Source organism: Lepidochelys kempii, chromosome 22 (genome assembly GCF_965140265.1).
Source record: "Lepidochelys kempii isolate rLepKem1 chromosome 22, rLepKem1.hap2, whole genome shotgun sequence".
NCBI classification, from domain to species: Eukaryota; Metazoa; Chordata; order Testudines; family Cheloniidae; genus Lepidochelys; species Lepidochelys kempii.
Window position 1 is genome coordinate 13920577 of NC_133277.1, and position 19081 is coordinate 13939657.

Genomic DNA, 19081 nt, shown 5'->3' on the forward strand with positions numbered 1-19081 from the left:
TACACATTCCGCTAAGAATGTTACTATGAATATTCTCCATTCACGCTTTGGGCCTTATTCCTGCAATGAATCCCACTTTGCCCACAGTGGAAGCCCACAGTGAATGGACAGACTGGGGCTTCCCTACATTCCCCAATGCCATGTTTGTCCTTTGGGACCATTGGCAACCCTCAGACTGCTCTAAATTACACCATGGGACTGGAATAACACAGAGTGAGCTGAGGATTTGAGAGAGTACAGAGATGAGCTCATGCCATCTTTTCACTCTCCTCCCAGACCTCATGCTCCTTGGTGGCAGATGAGATGAATCTAGCTTCTTGTATTTTAATGCTTTCAGGACCATAATTCCTGCTATGATTGACAGTGTTGTATAGATTATTCTGATTGGAAATATTGAATGAGCATCCTGAATGTTGGTCACTATTCTGGGTAATTTCCTCGGTTTAAGTAATTTGTTTTGTAAAGAATAATTTTAACACATTTTAAATGAAACAGATGCCTGAAAACAAAACCCAGCAGGCCTTTCTTCAGACATCTGATTTTCTGGGTTACTTTTACCATCAGTTGGGGGCATATGACCGACAGTCTAGGTTTGATGCTGATGATTTTGCCTTTGTGATTAATCTAACTAAACTAATTAAGCAGGTTAGATAACATGTCACCATGTTTGCCAGTGATCATTACCTGTCTTCTGTAGGACAAAGTGATTTCCTGCACTCTTTTAACTACATGATTGGAGCTGCAAAATCCCATTAGTCATTGCACATACTGTAGGAGGATAGTCCTAAAAGAAGAGAAGAACTCAAATGATCAGCCGGGTCTGTTATTTTTACATACAGGAACTGTTGTTAAATTAACTTTTCTGAATGCTAAATAGAATATGTGGGTTAGATTCTCAGCTGGTGTAAATTAGTGCAGCTGTATTGACTTCAGCGGAGTTATGCTAACCTACACCATCTGAGGATCTGGTCCTGTATGTTTATCCTTGTGAGCATTTGTTTTCCCCCCTTAGAGTCAGAAGCACGATACCTAAGCTTTCAAGTGTGGCTACTTCAATATTCTCATGCAAAATACTGAGGAACAGAATTGATAGTAGCTTCATGGACAAGAGGAATTTTCACTTTAGATGTCGTAGGCTCAGACATACTGGTGGTCACACAGGGGAACTATGACAATGCCATAGACTCATAGACTTTGAGGCCAGAAGGGACCACCATGATCATCTAGTCTGACCTCCTGCACATGGCAGGCCACAGAACCTCACCCACCCACTCCTGTTATAGACCCCTAACTTCTGGCTGAGTCTCTGAAGTCCTCAAATCATGACTTAAAGACTTCAAGTGACAGAGAATCCACCATTTAAACTAGTTTAAATCTGTAAGTGACTCATACGATGGTGAGCTCAACTTAGTGGCTACAGCACATTTGCACCTTACAGTTCATCACTGAAGCCTCTGGATTTTCATAGACTTTAAGGCCAGAAGGGGCAGTTAGAATCTGACCTCCTGCATAACAAAGGCCACAGAATTTCACCCAGTAATCGCTGTCACTGAGGCCAACAACTTGTGGCAAAACTAGAACGTATCTTTTAGAAAGTCATTCAGTCTTGATTTAAAGACTTCAAGTTTTTCTGAAAGGAGGTGCCTTCTCAGGAAACCAAGGCAAAACCCTGTCTGAATTGGCAGGTGATCTAGGATCTCGCGTTTCGACGGCAGGTAACAAATGCTGACGTGACTCTCCCTTTCTTCAGCAAATGCCTGACCTGCCAACAAATATAAAGACTTAATATACCTCATGTAAAATTGTGGGTGGATGCGTACATGGTGGATGTATATGATCCCACTGTCAATTAGAATGGGCTCCAGTGACCTTTTCACAAATGCAGGCACTGTAAACAGCAGGCAATGTGCTGACAGTTCGCTAAGATCTCCAGAGCATCCATTAATACTTCTGTTATGCTCCTTGGCTATGGAATTGCCAAAGTATGCATATGCCCTTTGTGTGCACCCCCCAGTACAGGGGAGACCCAAATTCGCTGTAACAGAGGAGAGCCTATCTGGCATAATAGCTAGCCCTATTCACTTGGGAATGGTGACAGAGGCTTTCTTCACCTGAAACAGCTGCAGAGGGAACTGTGCGTGTGTGAGAGAGAGAGGATGGCCTCTGGGATGACCCCCATTGGCTTCAATAGGCCATGGATTAGGTCCTAACTGTAGGAAGCCACTGTAGCAAGACGAGTTCTTCTTTCCTCCAGCTTGGAACAACCAGAACAACACTGGAGTTGGAAATTCTTCTTACTCTTTATGGAGCAGTGACAATTTCTCTCCTCCTCCCCTGTTTAGATAGAACAGAGGAGGAGGGGGACGGGAGAATCCCACTGAAATACTGTATTTAGGCCAAGATTTTCAAAAGTGACTGGTGATTTTCAGTGCCCAACTTGACATACCTTAAAGGAGCCTGATTTTCAGAGGGTGATTACTCAGCATTTACTGCAAATCAGGGCCCTTTAAAAGGTCTCAAGTTGAACCCCTGAAGATGGAAGTACCCCAAATCAACAGTCATTTTTGAAAATCTGGGCCTTAATGCCTAGCTGATGGATGGTAATTGCTGGGGATCTGGAGAATTAGCACAGTGAATGGAATGAAGGTCCATTGTTTCAGAGGCTTTCAATCGGGGAATTTTAGTAGCAAAATTTCCCTATAACTGAATTCTTTCTTTCGATAAAGATACATGATGTCTATATTTAATAGGCAGGGAGAGTTATAGAGTATAAACCGTATGTAATGTTTACCCGATCGCCAGCCTTTCCTGACTGTGCCATGTGAATTGCCTGGTCGTTGTCTAAGTTTCGGATGCTTGGGTCTGCCCCATGGTCCAGGAGCAATTTGATAATTTCTTCCTGATTTTTGTCCTGATAAAGAGCAGCTGCCATGTGCAAAGCAGTGTTACCATGAGCCTAGCACAATGAAAAGAAAACAACAACACCTTACAGTCCATGGTTCAATTGTATCTTTCAGTTCCCCGCAAAAATATTTTCAGTTTTAAAAGGGTACAAAAAATGGAAAACTGTCAATTAGAGATGAAGAGGCCAGAAAATATTGGTTATCTTAGGGTATCTCCATTATCTGCTACTTATATATGCCTGTTCTAAACACCACAACTCAATAGACCTGCTACAAAGTTGGAGAAGCTTTGCTTCTAAGAGTTGGTGGCTTTTGACGCTTTAAGAATGGATACCTGGCTGTAGCAGTACCTCAGAGGCCAGCAAAAGACACCTGACTAGCAATGAGCCCAACGAGCCTGCAAATGTCTGCAGAACCATATCTTGTTAGGCGGCAGGGACCAGATTAGCTGTTAGCAAAAAGAGATGGGCTTAGTCCGTATAAAGTGCCTTGTAGAAGGAAGTTGAAGGGCTAAAGAAAAGTCACTTATCAAGAAACTAACTTTACATAGACAAAGTAAAATCTGGTGGCACGTGGATGCACTACACACAATTGTGTGATGGCATCATAGCTGAAAATAATGGGCCTGATTCTCATTTACACTAACACTGCTTTACACGGCTCTGACATGCACATTAAGGCCTCTGCCAGAAGAGTGTAAAAGGGCCTTAGTGTAAATGAGGATCAGGAACAATATTTAATGGATTATATTTGTAGCTAAAATACATTGATTTCCTGGCCACTGGGCATTTCCTGGTTCAAAAAAAGCAAGTCCCAGACACCTTGCCTATTACTGCTAGAGCTCTTCCAAGTTCCGGATCACTGGGCAAGTGTCCTTAGTGGAACTTACTGCAAAACACTCAGATAACAAGTGATCCACCTGGAAAGTGTCCAGTTTTCGAAGGGTTACTGCTGTCCATGTATCTCTATGTAATATTATTAAGAATATATGCTAGGACTGTATATATAAGGGGGCTCAAGTACTGGGGCAGGTGAAAGAAATCACACCTGTCATTGGCCCCATCTCTGGAAAGCATCCTATTCAGGACAGCATGTAAGCGTGTACTTAATTTTAAGCATGTGCTTAAGTCCCATGAAAAGCAATGGGATTTAAGAACATATATAAGTGCTTTCCTGGGTCCTTCAACATAAGCATTCTTAAAAATGAAAAAAAAAAAGAAATGTAATTCCTCGCCAGGTCGATAGGTGGCCTGAAACTGAGTTCTGTAACCGGAGAGGAACTCTATCACTGTTATCTGACAGGACAGGACAAAACCTGTCACGCTGCACAGCCAGAAGAGTCAATAGGATTGGTGACAAAGGATTAATAAAAGAAATATAGATGGCAAGGGACTAATTTATTAAAGATTCTATGATACTGATAATATATTTAACCAGCCCCATAACTTTTATTTTTCAAATCATTATGTATTCCTCACAGACGGTGCTCTGTTGAGCTTTGTATTATCATTTCGCCTGCTGTGGTTCTAATTCATTTCCCTCTGTTCTATTTATTAATTGATGAAATAACAAACAATACTACTTAGCTCTTACACACTGATATGCAGTTGCAGTTATTTTATGAGCTCAGTTGGAAAGGGGATGACATTAAAAGGTACGGGACACAAATGATAACCAATTTTAGAAGGAGTGGTTAGTAATTTTTGTTCCACGTGCACCTCTGATGCAGAGGATACTCTGAAACACACCTCTAAATAGCAAACAAATATGAAATTCTTAAAAGCTTTTTTTAGGGAAACAAGGTATTTTTACAAGTTCTGAATCAGCAAATCTGTTATGTCAACTTTACCATCCCATAAAACAAAATTATTGTTACTTAGCTATTTATATGGCTTTTCAAGAAAAAATGAAACATCTGTGTTTATATGTTGTATCTTTGACAACAGTCTTGAGGCAGAAACCCTGGTATCTTCAGAAACCAAACATTCAGCTAGGCAAATAAGACTCTTAATCTTATAAAGCCTGAACTAACTCTCATTAAAGCCTTTGCATTCACTGTAATGGAAGTTGGATTAGGGACACTACAGGCTAAATGATGCCCAGTCCTGCCGGGGAACAAGGGATAGAGAACACAGGGAGCCTTCTCTCCTATTGCACAGGGGCATGATCTTATGGCTTAATGGAGGGAGCATTGCTATTCACTTCAATGCATGCAGGATCAGGCTTTTGGTGCACAAGAGACTGGTGACTTTAGTGCCAGCTGTGGCACTAGATTTCACACACAGGGTGGGTTGGCTGGGGAGAAGACAGGGTCATGCCCTCCAGTACTCCCCACCCCTTTGCATTAGCCAGTGGAGCAGGGCTGCTCTACAGAGCAACAACTCGCTGTACCTTGTAACAAGGTGCACCAGCAATTGCTGCCATGTGCTCTCCTCCAGCATTCCCAGAGCTATTATGCCCATCTCGCCAGCACGCCTACTGGGGAGTACTTCAGGCTGCAGCCTCAAGGCACAGTGGGCTCAATCTCATCCTCCTCCAAACTGTGCTGTGGTTCAGTATTTGCTGCATACTCGGCCCTGGGATGGAGTTCAGGGTCTCCAAGCCCCTCTGCACTTTCGAGAACTCCTCCAAGATTCCAGGGAAACTGTTAATGTTAATGACTTTGTATTGGGCAGATCACTGAATTTCCACACTGTAGCAGGTAAAGAGTCAGACCCATCGAGGCAGGAGATCATCGAAAGTGGCAGCTTTCAGTCAGATTTTACTCAATATCTCAATGAAGCTGGTATTTGCATACATAGGCATGATCTTGAATCATAGCCAGGATCCCAACAAGCAAAGCAAACAAGTTAAAAACTTGCCAGTGCACTTATTCCCTGATCCAAGACCCACTTTCTTGGCCTCTGACTCCCATCTATCTACCCACCTATTCCCTCACTGCCCCATCCATCCATCCATCCATCAATTTATATATATAAGGTTAAGACAGAGCCCATTAGAGTCAGCAGAAACATTCCCACTTCTTTCACTGAGCTTTGGATCTGGCCTCTGGCCTGTACTATCTGAGTATTCCCTTAAGAAGTCTTGCCCCGGATCTCACTTGTTAGTAAATATTGCAAAGATATTTCTTTTAGTAAACTGCTAAACATAAATGGGAGAAAGTCAGACAGGAATCTAATGGGACTCTCTAGACTCTCTCTTGGGTGTTTTAGAAAGAGCACAGCAGGCCTTGACTGCCCCATGGGCCAAGGCCAATGCAGTTGTGAAGAAATACGAGCAGACACTGAACAGTGTGCAGAAACTTCTGAAACTCTCTGAAAAGAAATGAGAGCAAAATGAGGGCCGGGTGCAGGCTCAAATTCTTCACATTCTTCAACTACAGGAAAGACAAGAGGACAACGATGTAATCTTTTTTTCTTGGAAATAATGGTTACAAGAGACACAGTAGAGCAGCTGAAGACTCCAGATGATCCTATCAACATAGAAAGAGCCTACAGGATTATTATCAGGAGACAGTGTCAGATACCAGAACCCCATGGACAAGTTATTGCCCGTACAATGGGTCCTAAGAGATAAAGGGAGAGAATGATGCAAAAAAGACCAGGGTGTTTCAAAAAATTAAGGGTAAGGAGAGAGACTATTCTTTACAGATCTTTGTCCCACCACAAAGAGCAAAAGGCACATGCCATTCCCCGTCAAATAGAACTTTATAAGAAGAAACATGCAAGTGTCACTTGTGCATCCACAAAACTGAGCACCAGGATTAACTGAACTGAATAACATCTTCTCTCCTGCTGAATCCAATGGAGAACGGTTAAGTAAACTAGACAAGGAGGATTCCTCAATAAGGCCACGTTGAAAAGTCAGAGGCTGACATGAGGGTAGGAAGCCACACTTCAGAGTACATATGACAGTGAATTTCTGCCGTTGGATCTGTGTGTTTATAAGCCCAGACCCTCAGCTGTGGTAAATGGAGCTACATAATATTTAATTGTACAGCTTTCTCTCAGTCTCTGTATCAAACCATGTTCATTTCTGGACATTAGATGAATAACTTTCTTTCCCCCTTCTTCACAGCTGATGACAGGTGCTGAAAAACGTACATCCAGTCTCAACAAATCCACCACTCGTGGTGATGATTTGGTGTTAGGTGTTGTCCCAGATGTCACTCTGTGGCGACAAATGTTGCAATGCTGAGTTCAGCTGGGCTGATAAATGTGCTGGCAGGGTGTGAAAAATAATAAATAAGAAGGTTTTGAAAAAAAAGGCTGAGGCAGCTTGAACAGATGGTGGCTGGAGCGTAGCTGCACTGAAGCCGAAAGAACAGCTCCCGTTTACATCCGCTGAGGGTCTGCCCATTATGTCTAGCTGCTAGGCAAGCCACGATGAGTAAAAACTCCAGAAAATATGTCAGGGGGACGGTCTCTACTAAAGCATAAATGTCATGAAGTTCGCTCACAATACCCGTTGCCCAGGGCCCGGGTTAACTGGCTTAGGCTCGGGGAACTGGCACAACAGGGCTAAAAATAGCGGTGTAGACGTTGGCACTTGGGCGGGAGCCCGGGCTCTGAGACCCTCCCACCTCTCCAGGTTTCGGAACCCAGACTCTAGCCCAAGCGGGAACATCTACGCTGCTATTTTTAGTTCTGTAGTGTGAACCTGAGACAACTGACCCAGGCTCTGACTCACTGCCGTGGGTGGTTTGGGTTTTTTGCAGTGTAGACATCCTCTTAGAGGCTTGGCAACAGAGCAAGCTGTACCAGGCTGATTTCTTTCTCTTTCTCTTGAAATGCAACTTTGGGTCACGGCTTTCATCGGCCGCTGTATGTCACTTCTTTATCTCCCCTTAGCTCTCCTTATGGTTTCCAGGAACTGGAAATGTCCAGTAAAATATTTACATTCTCCAAGCCCAAAGTTACAGCTAGTCATGACGATGAACAACTTCACTGATCTCCGACAAAATAGACACACAGTTCTGGGACCTGCTTCAAGGGTGTAAATAATTTGGAGCGGAAACGATTGTGCTGGTGGTCCTTGGAATGAGCCCTAAGCAGCAGAGCTGTTTCCAAGAGTCTGGCTCCATACTGTGGATGGCACAGGCGATGGGAAATGCGCTGCATTTTATTGCTCACCCATGGTATCGCACTGGGAAGCGGAACAGCACAATGCATCATTTCAGGCCTCTTTGCTCAGCTTGCAAAATGACTCAATAATGATCTTCATCCTCACTGAGTAGTCACTTTTCTTGTCCTTCCCCTTCCTTCCCAACCCCTTCTCTGCTTATCTCCCTCACTCCTTGTGTCAGCTGTTCACTGCTTAGCCAAAGATCCATGTTTGAATACTACTCTTTGCAATGCAGTATAGATTCAATGCTCCATGTAGAATGTAAGGCCCAGATTTTTAAAGGTATTTTGGCATTGCAACACTTAGCACTGCAATGCCTAAAAATGTGGAAACCTAAATCTCATTTTCAAAGGGGAATTAGGCACTGAGAGCCTAAATCCCATTGACTGTCTATGGGATCTTGGCTCCTAAATGCCTAAATCCTTTTTGAAAATGAGATTTAGGCTCCTAAATATTTAGGCATTGCAACACCTAGCGCCACAACACCTAAATACCTTTAAAAATTTGGGCCAAAGCTTCCTAGGGCAGGGATTGCCATTTTGTGATGTGTGTGTAGGGCATCTAGCACAATGGGGCAGTGATCCCCAATGAAAAACGTTCCTGAATACAATCCATGCAGCCAGTCCTCGATCCTCCTTTCAAATTCCTCTTTAAGGCTTACCTCTGCTGTGATGCCCACAAAAACCTGTCTGCTGTTTATACCTAAGAAGGTGACAAGCTATAATTGTCCCTCTTCCCTTCCTTCTCTTTCTACTTCCTCACTTCTCCTAACGCCCCTGTTCCTGCCACCCTACCTTAGTCCCAATTTTAAAAAAATAAAATAAAAGATGCAACAAAACACGTAGGTAACAAAGCAGTGGTATTTCCTCCCCACATTCCTCTGCTTGTATGTTCTATCCTCATCCCCATACCATTCATCTGTTTTGTGTCTTCTAGGCCTGGACTCTGAAAGTACTGAGGAATATGCTTAACATTCATCACATGGGTAAACAACCTTGACTTCAATGGAATTTAAGCATGTGCTTAAAATTAGACATGTGCGTCAATGCTTTTCTGACTAGGGCTGCTTTTCCTGAATCAGAGCCTTAGACTGTAAGCAGGGAGTATCGCTCATCTTTGTTGATACAGCTCCTAGTACAATGCAATTCCAAACCCCATTCTGGGTATGTGAGTGTTACAACAGCAATACAAATTATGTGATTTTCTTCGTGGTCAAAATGTAAAGCTCCATATTCTGTTTCTCACATTAGCTTCCTGCATGATGCCTTCAAGAAAATATTACTTGCAATACATTTTATAAATGGAAACAGGATACACAGGTTCAAGGTAGCTTTGAAAAGTTGCACAGTTCATTGATTTTCCTGTTTTTAGCGTGGATAGTTTGCTATATTTGCATGCAAAAATCTTTTCCTGTGAAATCCAGTTGTTATATTGCATTTCCATTGAATACCCCATGTGTTGTGGTTCATTCAAATTATGCACCAGTGCCAGCCCTAACTCACCTTACTGTTGATAAAGTCCTCAGACATGAAAGTATTTAGTTCCAAGAAATACTTGAGCAGGGAGATGTTCCCATCCTGTACCGTGTAATGAACTACTGTCTTGTTGCTTTTAACATCCTGTTAAAAAAACAACAACAAAGCTTTTGCAAAAGAGCTTAGCAAGTTATGTAAATTCGCTGGAGAAGACTAAAGGCTAGCTCCTCAACTGGGGTAAATCAGCACTGACTCCCAGAGAATTATGCTGATACAGGATTTGGTCCTGAATATGCAACAATCAACAATAAAGTACTTGTAGAATAAATGATCTGAAAGCCCCTAAATGCTCATCCTGTATGCCACTGGTCAACATTTCATGATCATGTAGTTGAAAAAGGATGAGGCTCCTTATTTCACTTGGTAACATAGTGCCACCACATCTCTGCTCTAATCTCTGTGATATGAATTTAGTACTGCCATCCCATTCAGCTTATATATACAAAAACACCTTCCCCGAAAGGGTCCTGTAAGAATTACCTCAGTTGCCCTGTAGTAAGCCTTGTGTGCGGTCAGCGTGTTTCAGGTGGATTCCCCACTGGCGGGCATACTTGCTACTGACAGGGCCCTGAGCTGGGACCTGGTGGAGCAGGGACGGCCCAGGTCCCCCACCCGGCAGCCACACTCCTGCTTCCCCTAGGTGACGGCCCTCTCTCCTAACTGGCAGTCAGGCCAAATAGCCCTACTGAAGAGGGCCATTATACAGACTCTGGCCATTGGGCCACGCAGCCCTGAGAGAGAGCAGTTAGACTGACTCTGGTCATTGGGTCACACAGTCCTGCTGATGGGGCATCCCTGTTCACTCTGGCTGCCAGGCCACACAGCCCTGAGAGAGGGCAACCATATGGACTTTTACCCCTAGGCCAAGCTATTCCAAGACAAGCAATGGTTGTATAGACTCAGCCATGGGACCATCATTACCCCCACCCTGTCCCAAGAAGAGACTGGGCGCACTTGCTCCATGACACAGTGTTATCAGTAATTCAGCCATAGAAAGCAACAAAGTTCGCTCCTTACTCGGCTGTGGATGGAGGCTCCCATCTGCACCAGAAGGTGGATACACGATAGCACCTCCTCACTCTGGTACTGAAGTTCTTTTTTCTGTTCCTCAGTTAGTGTAAGGTGACACTGCTGCTCTCGGAACAGGGAATTATGGGACAGAACAGCACAGTGAAGTGGGGTATGGCCTAAAAAAAAAAAAAAGGAAATAAGGTTAAAATGGTTTCAATAAAGTGTTGATTTAAATAAAGGGGAAAATAAATAAATAAGACAACTTTGGCCCCCTTTCACCCTGAGTGACAATTATGACAAAAGAGGTTTCATGAGAGACACGGGTCTCACACATATAGTTTAGGGTGCCCCAAAGACACACAGGCCTCAAGGGAAAGGGAAATCACAGAATGGGTCCCTAACACAGATTTTAAATACCAGTGGCACTGGGAGCCAAAGTGAATCTTTACATATTGAGAAGAGTTGGCTCCCTAAGTGGTTCTGGGAGAGCAGGTGGGTGACGTAATGTCTTTTATTGGACCTACTTCTGTTGGCAAAAGTGCAAGCTTTCGAGTTCTACAGAACTCTTCTTCAGGTCTCTGCGTAAGCTCGAAAGTTTGTCTCTCTCACTAACAAAAGCTGGCCCAATAAACGATATTACCTCACTCACCTGGTCTGCAGTGCACAGTATCCCAGCTACAACAACACTGCAAACAATAATGTAAGTTCTTTGGTAAAGTCAGGGCTCCCTCTTTTGTCTGTTTCATCTATGTGCAGCATCTTCTCTGAAACCTAGATTGTGAGCTCTCGACTTGTATACAGCGCCTAGCACACTGGGGCCTTGATCTGTGATTGGGGCCTTTTGGCATTACCGTTGTACAAAAATAAGTAAATAAATCATCATCATCATCGGTCATTTGCACTAGCTCTGAATCTTTGCCTTATTTTCAGCTCTTTTTCCAACAGTTCCCTCTATTCTGAGAGAATTCCAGGAATATTTTTGTGTACAATTAACTCAAAGTGATGAACGGCAAATTGCTTGGGAATACATGAGACGTAATTAGAGGCCCATAAACCTTAGAACCAATTATATTATATATTATACATTACTTTGTTATCCATTATGGTCCAAGTTCAGGAAAATATCCCTATTCAGACAGGGGACATAAGCATGTGTTTAAGTATGATTGAATTCTATAGCTTAAGTGCTTTGCTGAAACAGAGCCTATGATGTCAACACTCTCCTTGATATTCTTGCACACCCAAAACTCATTGAATTCAAATATCTGAGCCCCAAATATCCATTATAATTATTATTTGCTGTGTTGTTGTAGCCATGTTGGTCCCAGGATCTTTGAGACACAAGGTGGGTGAGGTAATAGCTTTCATTTGACCAACCTCTGTTGATGAGAGAGACAAGCTTTCAAGCTTACACAGAGCTTTTCTTCAGGTCAGAAACATTTGAGCTTGTCTTTTTCTGACATGAAGAAGAGCTTTGTGTAAGCCCGAAAGCTTCTCTCTTTCACCAACAGTGGTTGGTCCTGTAAAAAATATTACCTCGCCCACCTCATCTCTCCATTATAATTATTATTCATTGTTATAATGCCAATATAAAAATCTGCAAAACCAAAATGTGAAAGAGTTAAAACTAAAATGATCTTACCTTCAAAATCCTTCATTTCTAAATCGTGAGGGAAACCTAGTGACATAATAACCTAGAGTTGACAAAAGCACAGGAGAAATTAAATTCAGCAAAATGCTGTTTAAAGCAAAAACCAGTCAAAGCATTCATAAACATTTGTAATATTCCCAGAGTCAACTGATTGGCAAGAATTTCTGTTGATGCCAGAATACAGATGAATCCAATTATATGTTCATGCACTTAGCCTACGTATTGGAGTTAGCGATTGTTTCAAACCTGTCAATTATTTTGTCCCAACTGTAAAACTATGGGTCCTTTATTTCATCTTGTCAGGAAATGTTTTCAGGTATTAAAGGTGGCAGGAGTAGGAGAAATAACAGTATTGTGCACTTTTTCTGTTTCTTTATGATGGATACAGAAGGCCATTTTTTATTTAATTTCTTTATTTATTTTGTGCAGGATAAGGGATTTTTTTTCTGCTTGCTTTTTAATTGGTAATATCAGGAATGTTAAATCTTACCTGTTTTTGCTGGATGTCTAGTTGGAGGATGCAGAATTGTGGATTGGGAGTTTTCTCAATCCTTAACCAAAGGGATATGGCAGGGGCTGAATCATTAACAAACAGTTTTTTTCTTTTTGTCGCATACAGGGTGTTTGTTTTTAAAAATATGTTTAATTCAAATAACTTTAGAGAGTAATAATTCTAATAATAATCTGTACATCAGTAGCAACTAAAAGCTACAGGCAGAGATCAGGGGCCCTTTCATGCTTAGCGCTGTATGTACACATAATGGGCTTAATCTTCAGGAAGAGAGATTTAGGTTAGATATTAGGAAAAGCTTTCTCACTATAAGGGTAGTTAAGCTCTGGAACAGGCTTCCAAGAGAGATTGGGGAATCCCCATCACTGGAGCTTTTAAAGAACAGGTTGGACAAACACCTGTCAGGGATGGTTTAGGTTTACTTGGCCCTGCCGCAATGCAGGGCAGTGCTGACCTGCCCAGGTCCCTTGGAGACTCATATTTCTATGATTATGGAAAGAAAGACCTTCCCCCAAAGGGCTTACAGTATAAAAGGTCACTACTGGGCATGACTGAGAGACCAACCACGATCACAAATCGGCTGGGTAAATGTCGTTTCCCCTTGGATATTGGTGATACCACAATCCTACTGGATCATAGAATTTACCAAGAAAAACAGAGGGAAACAACTGAATTTCTAATGTAAAAAACATATAGAACACTTTTGCTCCCTTTAATAATAGCCAAGCCCTTACAGACCTTCTTTATCCATCACAAAGAAGCAAAGACGGGCATCAACCCATTTCTCCCCTTTGCCGGTTACCTTGGCCAGAACTTGAACTTTGGTCATTGATGTACTGACCCGTACTGCCCAAAGGAAAGCTGAACTGTCCTGTATATGAGAGATTCAGAGGCACTGGGCTTTGATATTGAACATGTCTGCCAGAGCAACAGGAAGGGTAACTACTGTTTGGTTTCAAACTACTCACTCACTGGGCTGTGAATCCTATCCACAAAGCTGCACAAAGCCTATCTATGTGGGTATGGCTATATCAGAGTTCAAACTCAAGCTCAAGCATAACTCCCCTTCCATCAACACACAAATCGTGCTGACCCAGGGTCTCAGGACTCCACTGGCGTGGAGGGTCCGAGCCTCAGTCAAGCTGGGATCCTGTTGCTTTGCAGTGTAGACGCAGCCCCATGGGATTCATGCTCCAGGAGTCTACCAAAAATATCCCACCATCCCATGGGCTGCACTTCTTTGTCCTCTGGACAGTTAAGTTTTGTGGACAGTCAAGGTTTCCCACACTGCACCACGAACTAAAGGCTAGAGCGACCACATTTTGGGAGTGCACTCAGAAGTCTGGGATATGGGTGATTGGATTTGGGCCTGCATAATGCAGTGTAGATGCCGGAGACCCAGGTTGTGTTACTAAAGTCCCACTTAAGCCCTTAGAACAGGTCTTAATATTAATTCTGTTGAGTTCTATTTTAACAGCTATACATTTTAGTCAGTGTATCTATGTCAATGATGGTCAAGTACTTCAGCCTACTTTCTTTAGCACACTCTGTACTGGGTTAACAAACAATATAAACTCAGGCCTTTTAATCCTCCCTGCAACGTGAACACGTTTATTTAGAGCTATCTTAGAAAAACATAAATAACAAGCTGTCTCCACACATTATCATTTACAGCATAACTTCATTTCCTAAAGCTCTGTTGACACTGGAAATGTTCATATTGTAAAATTGTCATGTGTAGCAATACGGCAGGCTGAAGCAAACATGCCTGCTTGTAATATCTGGGGCCGTATGCAAATGAAACTAGTAAAAGTCATTAAGAATTTCTATGGAAATGAGCATTGTTTGGATTTAATGCAGAGTGCAACATTTGAAAACATTCAGCTCTTTTTTCCCCAGATAGTGGTGATTTGAAGTGATGCTTCATACAGGCTCTTTATCAAAAATATTAGAAAGTATAACATTTTCCCTACTTTTGTTGAATAACCTAATTTCCCCATAGCTTAGCATTTTAGCTGAGATTTTCAAATATAAATACTTGTATTGTAATGACTCATTCAGAACCCTTAATACTTAACATACAGGCATGAGACACTAAGTCTTTCATTGAATTTGGCCCCAATTTCAGAGACACCTGGAATCAGAGCCAACTTTACATAATGTGAATGATTTATCTAGACAAAATATTGATAAATAGCTCTGAGTTTCCTCACTATTAATCTCAGTTAATTAAGGGGGAGAAGAAAAGTTCAGAATTAAACTTTAAAAATTCACAGACTGGGGAGCCTGAATGTATTTTGCAGCATTTATTTTAAGTGAAAAAGATGCATTTCCATGAAAAAGGGTTCTGTAGGTTTTACAAGTGCCCCACAAACATTCCCTTCAGTGGAATCCTCCCTGTCATATTAAGCACTTTATGAGGCTGAGTGAAAAGAATGTAGGCTTAAGCACTCTGAAAGTTACATATTAACTTCCTATTTATGAATTAATTTAGGGCTGTGTATAAGGCATGGTTAACCAGTGCTGGAATTCAAACGGCCAGAACTAAGGAGATCCTGCTACATTCTTTCATTTACAATGCGGTGCCATCATTAGAGGAACAGCCCTACCTTAATCCTAGCATTGTGGGTGCCAGAAGTGTGTTAGAGAAGCTGCCTACGGTGTCTGCTGGTATGAATAGAAAGAGAGGTAAAGGCTTTTTTAAAGTTTATTAGCAACCGATGATCTACTAAAGTTTCCACGGTAAACATCTGATGAAGTGAGCTGTAGCTCACGAAAGCTCATGCTCAAATAAATTGGTTAGTCTCTAAGGTGCCACAAGTACTCCTTTTCTTATTCCAATACACTCACCCATGTTGGGTAGTACCTTTCTCTGCGAGAAATCCTGTTCAAGTCAATAGGATTTCTGGTAGAATAAAGCTAGGGTGACCATATTTCCCCAAAGGAAAACGGGACACCCTCAGCCGCTCGACCGAGTCCCCTTCCCCCTGCGTGAGACTGTTGCCAGTCGGAAGGGAACACTGTTGCCTGCGGGAACACTGCCACCCTGCCCCATGCAGGGCTGGCACCTCTGCTTGCCTTCTCCCCACACATTCCTCCGCCGTGCACCCTACTTTTTTGACAAAAGTGGGCATTTGTCCCTTATGCTCTTGCCAACTGATCGAGTCAGCAAGAGCAAATGGGACAAATGCCCACTTTTGAAGAAAAAAAAAAAGTCGGGCCGGCTGGGACAGGGCTTAAAAAAGGGACTGTCCCGGCCAAAATGGGATTATGATCACCCAAAATAAAGCACTATTCAGTGTGATAAGTGTATCAGAATCTGGCTATACAACAAGGAAGGCTGAAACACAAAGGAAATAATGGCTCGGCAGGTGGCCCACAAAGTTTACTGCTATTGTTAACGGAAGAGATATTCAAAGGCACAAAGGGCAGTCAGGTGTAATTGACTTTCAGTAAGCACTGGAGCCAGGGACCTGATCAATCTGATGTCAATAGAGCTATGACAATTTACGGCAGCTGAGAGTCTACCATGAATGCCTACTTCCTCTTTGTGCCTTTGAAAATCCACATCAGTAGCTCTTGTCTCTATTCAGAATTTTAAAAATATATCTGATTTTGCAAACTGTGTAGGTAGCTAGTCTATGTATCCAGGGACCAAATTCTGCTCTCATTCACAATGATATATATCTGGAGTAATATATTCAGCCATCTCCTTTGAAGTGAAGGATCGACATATTAGGTGCAAGTGGAAAAAAAGACTCCTAATAAAGGACTGGAAAGAATGAAATCAAGCCAAAAGATTTTTACTTAAGGATATATTTACTTCTGAGATGTTCATTTTGGAAACACATCTCTAAATCGATTGTTACAGTCACGGCATACAAACTGAGAAGTTAGATAAAAACAAAATCCTCTTTCTGGAAGGTTGCAGTGCAGCACTATTTCTTGCAATCCAGAACCTTCACAACATGAGAACCAAAAACAGAGAGGGACAATGCAGGCTGCTCCCTAAGGCACAGAGGCACAATTCACCCAGCTTGCTCTAGACTGGCTCTTTGCAGACTTACCGCTGCTAGACCCAGATTGCATATTTCACTACAGAGCCCCATAGCCAGCAAGCAGGACCAGGAAACCCCTGAGAACTGAAACTTTAGCATGGTTTTCAATACACCACTCCATACTGTGATTTCTTTGCACTTTTATATTGCTTGCAATTAAAATAAGGACGCTCTTCCTACCTGGATGACTTGTGCATATCCATAAGTTGCCGCAAGGTGTAAAGCGGATTGCCCTTTATCGTCCACAGCATTGACATCAGCCCCTGTCAGTATCAAATCATAGACTATGGCTGGTTGTCTGGCAGTTACAGCAACCAACAGGGGAGTCTGAAAATAGCAGCAAAACAAATACAATACAAGACACTGGCAACAGTGAAACTAATAAAAAAGAAAAGGCCGTGTGGAAGAAGAGGGACTCCGTGCAGGACTCATGGGAAGACTGAGCCCTCATGTTGCCCAAGGATGCTCCTGTTATAGAGGCATGGAACTCTTGTCATGGGCAGTGTTATGAGAAACACAGTGCTCCCTTCTGAGCATAGAAAGAGACAGAAACATGCCTGGATAAGGCCCTTGCATGAAACTGAAATAAATCCTGTACTTGTCCCCAGGATGAAATTCACCCGTGTTCAGAAGGCTTATGAATCATGTATGGGAGATGCGTTTTTCAGTGGGAATGAAGTGATGCTCAGGCTTAGTGCTGGCACAGAGGTGAATTAAATGCTGCTATTCTGGTTTGAGTGGGGTACAGTGCCTACATTACCTTTCCTCTGTGCTCCTTGGCATCTAGTCTTCGCAGCTCTCTCATACGCTCTGCGGCTGCCAGTGTGTATTCCCTCATACCTTTAGCTGCATAAATATGTAGAATTCTAAGACAGTAAATAAAGACACTGATCATTGCCTATCCACGAATCATCCTGGAGATTAACAGTTTTACAGAGCAGCACTATCTGGTCTGTGGTTTTCTACTATGAGAGTTGGACTCCACAGAAAGGGCCTATGGTGTGCACTGAGGAGCCATTTAAAGGTCTGATCTTGAAAACAGACATAGTGCTAGCTTCCATGAGTTAAACCTATTGATTTCAATAGCATGCAGGTTTCAGAGTAACAGCCGTGTTAGTCTGTATTCGCAAAAAGAAAAGGAGGACTTGTGGCACCTTAGAGACTAACCAATTTATTTGAGCATGCAGTTTTACTCAATTCTTGTACAGCCTAGTTACAGGCTTTCTTTCAGATGAATGCTTTCTACCGGGACTGAAATTCACCCCTGTGCACTGGACAGTTCTTAAGTCCTACTTAATAGAACCACAACGTTATACTTGCAGTGGTCCAGTAATATATATAGTATTACATTATCCCATGTATATGCAGTGGACACATGGGTAATACCTGTGCATCAGAAGTAACAAAGATCCTCTTTTAAATGATTTAATCTCTAGGATGAATCCAGAATTTCTTGTCAAGGTGGCTCTACATGTTTTTCGAAGCTAGTGGCTTGAAGGAAAGAATGTTATGTTGATGCTGTTAAGTCCACAGTGCAATCAAGTTATAAAATAACAGCAGAAATATTCCTTACAGGTTAGGGTTCATTAGAGATGAGGTCTCTAATGATGGGGAGAATTCTACACCTAGGCTGCACTTAATTCTGCAGTTTAGATGAAATTCTCCTCTGAAGAGGGCTAGCACAAACCTATGCCTCACTTAAGTCCCACTTAAACCCTGCTTTGAGGTCTTCAAGTGGGATTTAAGCTGTGCATAATTTTGTGCTGGCCCTGTGTGCAGGGGGGAATTTTACTCTGTAAGCATTAGTACTGTGATGTCAGTTACTTGGGCATCCTTCTCCTTATTAAATATTGTTCTATATTTTTCATTTAGAATAATATAGTGATGGACAAATGATTGTTTTCTTAGACAACTCTGTTCTGTCCTACGTAATGGCCACAAATTTATTGCCTCAGGGGCACATTTTGCACTCTAGAAAACATGTACAATGTTAACTGGGCATCTGATTTCCAGCCAGCCTCAGTATTAAGTGCAGCCCCACTCAGCCTGGCCTTTTGTCTAGATTATTTCTGCCAAAATAAGGACAAATGTGCACAGAATGAAGCTTTGTGGGACCTGGGCCATGTTAGGCCATATATAAGCTAAAGCAGGTAGACCACACCCCTGGACATAAAGAGAAAAATAATAAAAGGTGCTGACATGTGAATTAACAGTCACAATACCTAGATGGGTTAGAGTTCCTGTTAGCTTGGCCAAATTAATAAAAAAAAAAAAAACCCATACATCTG

At 42.3% G+C, this 19081-nt stretch overlaps 1 protein-coding gene across 1 annotated transcript; it reads right to left on the bottom strand.

Moving 5' to 3' along the window:
• Positions 1-1690: 1690 nt before the first annotated feature.
• Positions 1691-17631, bottom strand: LOC140901561 (NF-kappa-B inhibitor delta-like). Its single transcript, XM_073320605.1, has 7 exons — positions 17554-17631; positions 16974-17120; positions 12216-12267; positions 10580-10749; positions 9530-9646; positions 2792-2956; positions 1691-1762 (listed from the first exon to the last, which is right to left on the bottom strand). Exons 1-7 carry the CDS (start codon positions 17629-17631, stop codon positions 1691-1693), a joined length of 801 nt encoding a protein of 266 aa, XP_073176706.1.
• Between the last annotated feature and the right edge of the window lie 1450 nt (positions 17632-19081).

Excerpts from the sequence above, each read along its gene's own strand:
- LOC140901561 (XM_073320605.1), bottom strand. The coding sequence starts at position 17,631 with ATGAGGGAATACACACTGGCAGCCGCAGAGCGTATGAGAGAGCTGCGA. Across the intron at positions 2,957-9,529 it reads AGGACTTTATCAACAGTAAG|GCTCATGGTAACACTGCTTT; the intron begins GTGAGTTAGGGC and ends TCATTGTGCTAG. Across the intron at positions 1,763-2,791 it reads CAGGAAAGGCTGGCGATCGG|GTCAGGCATTTGCTGAAGAA; the intron begins GTAAACATTACA and ends ATTTGTTGGCAG.